Source organism: Medicago truncatula, chromosome 7 (genome assembly GCF_003473485.1).
Source record: "Medicago truncatula cultivar Jemalong A17 chromosome 7, MtrunA17r5.0-ANR, whole genome shotgun sequence".
NCBI classification, from domain to species: domain Eukaryota; kingdom Viridiplantae; phylum Streptophyta; class Magnoliopsida; order Fabales; family Fabaceae; genus Medicago; species Medicago truncatula.
Genome location: NC_053048.1, coordinates 33,605,709 through 33,609,760, shown reverse-complemented (window position 1 = coordinate 33,609,760; position 4,052 = coordinate 33,605,709). Strand labels below are relative to the sequence as shown.

Below are 4,052 nucleotides of genomic sequence, written 5' to 3'. Positions count from 1 at the left end.
ACTTTTTTAAGATAAAATATATCAAAAAGAACAAGCATTAAGTTTGTTTTGCTTTTTTCTTTTTTTAGTACAAAGTTTGTTTTGCTTGTAATACTAATGATTTGATTTTAAGGAATTTATTGCTTGTAATATTATTCCAATAATTGGTTCTACATTTTTTCTATTAAAGAGCGTGCGTGCGTGTGCGAGTGTAAAAGTGCGTGCATGCATGACTTATATTACAAATAAGTAGTTCACTTATAAGAGTCTAGATAATTTTCATCATGATGAATCATAATTTGTTAGTAGTTAGAGTGTATAGAATATGTCAATTTCTATTAGGCTAAACTTATATAAATATAATTAGTGAATGAAATAATACATAAAAAATATTAAGGAAGTATTTTTTTGAGAAATGAAAATTGAGGACTAACTGATGCATAACCGCCAACTGTTGTCCCATTTGACTGAAGAGAAGAAAAATTGTTACATCCAACAATTAGAAATTTATTGAAATCATGGGAATATATGAAAGGACTGTCTCTAAGATTTATCATGAGATGTTTATTATTCTTGTTGTTCTTACTTTTTTTTTTTTTTTTACATTTGGAACAGGTGAATTGGGTTCAAAATCTCAATCATGCCTAAGTAATCGTTAAAATGTTTTACCTCAAGATTTAAAGACTTCAAATAAGGTTTAAAAATATCAAAAGTTTTTTTTGTCAAATTTACACTCTATTTACGCTCTAATAATTGGATTGGGAATTCATAATCGAACTTTTTTTTTTAAAAAACTATTTCATCCATCATTCAATAATATTATATGTGCGTATATTAATGTTTTGAAAAACAGAATATCAATAGTTAAATTACATATCTTTATTAAAAAAAAAAAAAAAAAAAGTTAGATTACATATCTAGAAGTTTTGACTATATATGAGACTTTGTGTTCCTTAAAAAAAAATGAAACTTTGTGTGTTTGGTCAATAATATATTATAAGAGGACTGCTAATCATCACGAAGCGCTTGCAAAATGGTAGTCAACCGATCAAAATCCTCTCCGACCACAAATCACGGGAGCTATGAAGATGGATGGGCCCAACTACAGTACTAGTTATGCTATCGTGATACTTTCGGGACAACGGGTTCGATACATGCAGCATTTTTCATATTATAACAAGGCTGATGTTAACAGGTGTTTAAAGGAGATGCATGTACAGTGTAAACCATGTTTATGTTTAAATAGTTGTCCAATCAAAATCTATATTTTGCCATTTCATATTAAATTTACACACCAGACCGCTTGACCACAGAAGTTCACTAATCTCCCTTCTCTGTTGATTGCTTCTTCTCTGTGAGTTTTCTTTCAACGCAATCTATTTATGTGTAAGAAACCATTGATGCAACCTTTTTGAATGTATGAACTTGCTGCTTTGAATATATTTAATTTGTATACACTGACGATGTAAATATTGTTGCGCATGCATTCAATCAAATCACGTCATATATATATTTTTTGAGATATTTTACAAGCTAACATAACAAATTGGCACAATCGTGTAACGTGATTGGATGCATGTGTAAAAAAGTTTTCTAGATTTAACAATAACCCAGTTACTTGTTTAAGCTTTCTAGAACCATGGCAATGCACAAGACAAGAGCCTTATACTACCATGCCCGATGGTGGTGGAAACATGTATGAGGTCTCTTGCATCTTTGGCATTACATAGAAATTTCAATGTAAAAAGTAAATTATTGTTGAAAGAACTCTAATATTACACTTGTTTGGATACTCAAGGAATTTGGATTTGATCTCCCATGGAACTAATGCTTATATAGTTTTGATTTTGCAATTTATAACGTTGTGTAGAATGTACGGGATGAGTTCTTGCATCTTGATTAGTTTTACAATTTATAACCTAACGTTGTGTTCTTCTCTTGTTCCGTAATTCCCGCCTCGTTGCTTCCTCGATTAGAACATAAACTCCTATTAAAACAACCTCCTCGACCAAAAGGAGACCGGCTTTCACCATTTCTCTAAGTATCATGGCCTTGGGAACAACTTCATTTTGGTGAGTCCACATTCCTCTCTGATTCCTCCCATAAAATAACACTCCCTTTTAAGTTTTTATGATATTTTCTCTTATGAATAGATCGATAATAGAGACTCTTCTGAGCCAAAGATTAGTTCCGAGAAAGTTGTGCAACTCTGTGATCGTAACTTCAGTGTTGGTGCAGATGAAGTTATATTTGTCTTGCCTGGTATCAATGGCACTGACTATACAATGAGGATTTTCAACTCTGATGGTAGTGAGCCTGAGGTGATTAATTCTTCTTAAAATTGTATGTGTTCAGGTACGTATCGTGATTTGTTCTTGGTCTTCATTAACTGACAAGTTTGCTTTGTTTCTTACATTCATGCATGTGGCAATGGAGTGCGATGCTTTGCTAAATTTGTTTCTCAGCTTGAGAGTTTATAGGGGAGGCATAGGTATGTTCATTTCCATAAACTCTTACCATCTTAATTTTCATGTCTTGTTGCTTGCGGTGTTGTGTTTTTAGGGCAAGTTTTTTCCGAAGCATTTAATTTTCACTGATAAAAGTTTTGTATTTTGATGATAACAGTAATGCAGTCATTATAGATACTCTTGAAATTTCGTCTTACATTGTATTTTCATACTTTGTAGTTTCACCATCAGCATGGTGTTTCCTTTGTGCCTTTTTATCTGTTGTAAAGTCCTGAAGTGGTTTAATGTCGAGAAGAAATAATTTGTTCTACTTCTTTAGCTTGATGGATGATAATACAAATTGATTCAGATAAATTATCTCCAAATAAGGATCATGCCGCTGTTAAATCAGAGATAGATGTTGATGGAGTTATCTGGAATGTGACTTGTGTTAGCATGGGAAATCCACACTGTATAACCTTCAACAGAAAAGAAAGCCAGGTCATTATTCTAGTCATACAGTAACTATTTCACAGTTTACGGTTCCCTTGTACATATTATACAATTTACGCTGGGTTTATTTAAAGGAATGAACCGCTGTGTAGGAGCAGGAAGAAAAGACACTGAGCGATAAGATGATACTACACACATGCATTGTCACGCACATTTGAAACCGCCTTTGAAATTTTGTTATTTATTGTTTTACTGGTATATTTTAAATCACATTCAAATGTCAAGTTTTATCTTCGTACTTACTAGATCTTTGCGTTTTTTCTGCTTTTGCTACATGTCATATTTGTTTTGATCTTTATTGCCACAGAATTTGCTTGTTGATGAATTAAAGCTAGCAGAAATTGGCCCAAAATTTGAACATTATGAGATGTTCCCAGCACGGACTAACAGTCAGATTAGTCAATTTTTTATGATCGCAATATGGCTATCAACTTTATTATGATATTTATCCCATATACCTACTTCCTCAAATTTTCATTTCACCTACAAGGGTTTTTAATTTATTTTTTTGCTTCTTTGATCTTCTGAGAAATATGTTATTTCCGCGCATTCTGTCAAGATAGTAATTATAATCCTTTTGGGACTAGGTCAGACGGTATGTTCAGAGCTTTGGTAGGGGTGCTTATGTCTTTCCCTTGTTCAGAAGCATACAATTTCAATCAATTTTTCCTCTAGGTTTGATGTGTTATTCATTCCCCCTGGATACTGTCTACCAGATTTACAACCCCTACTATTCTAATTCCTTGAACTAGAGCCAAATGGCCTAACTGATATGTGCGCGGATCATCACTGTGATCCTGTTAAAATTCCTCACTCTTATTGTGTCTTGTGATTTAATGTGCAGAGTTTGTGCAAGTTCTTTCTAATTCTCACCTGAAGATGCGTGTTTGGGAGCATGGAGCAGGTTAGAACATCAATTTTTCGGGCTGTGTCTGATTGGTATTGTTAGCGTGGTTAGGGAAAGTATTAAGGTGTCGCAGAACTATTGTATTATGGATCTTTGCCCCTTTGAAATACTGTCTCTAAACTAGAGAGCAACTTTACTCGGCTCCACATTTCTTAAAAACCACACGTGTTTTCGGAAGTGCACTTCTAGGCGGATAAAAAAAACCA

General features: G+C 33.3%; 1 protein-coding gene across 1 annotated transcript; it reads left to right on the top strand.

Annotated features, from left to right (window-relative positions):
• Positions 1–1,652: 1,652 nt before the first annotated feature.
• Positions 1,653–3,848, top strand: LOC11433124 (diaminopimelate epimerase, chloroplastic). The gene is given in 8 exon segments (XM_024769611.2): positions 1,653–1,682; positions 1,906–1,978; positions 1,981–2,051; positions 2,133–2,302; positions 2,402–2,474; positions 2,667–2,927; positions 3,247–3,337; positions 3,784–3,848. Coding segments are annotated over 8 exon segments (834 nt in total).
• Positions 3,849–4,052: the final 204 nt, after the last annotated feature.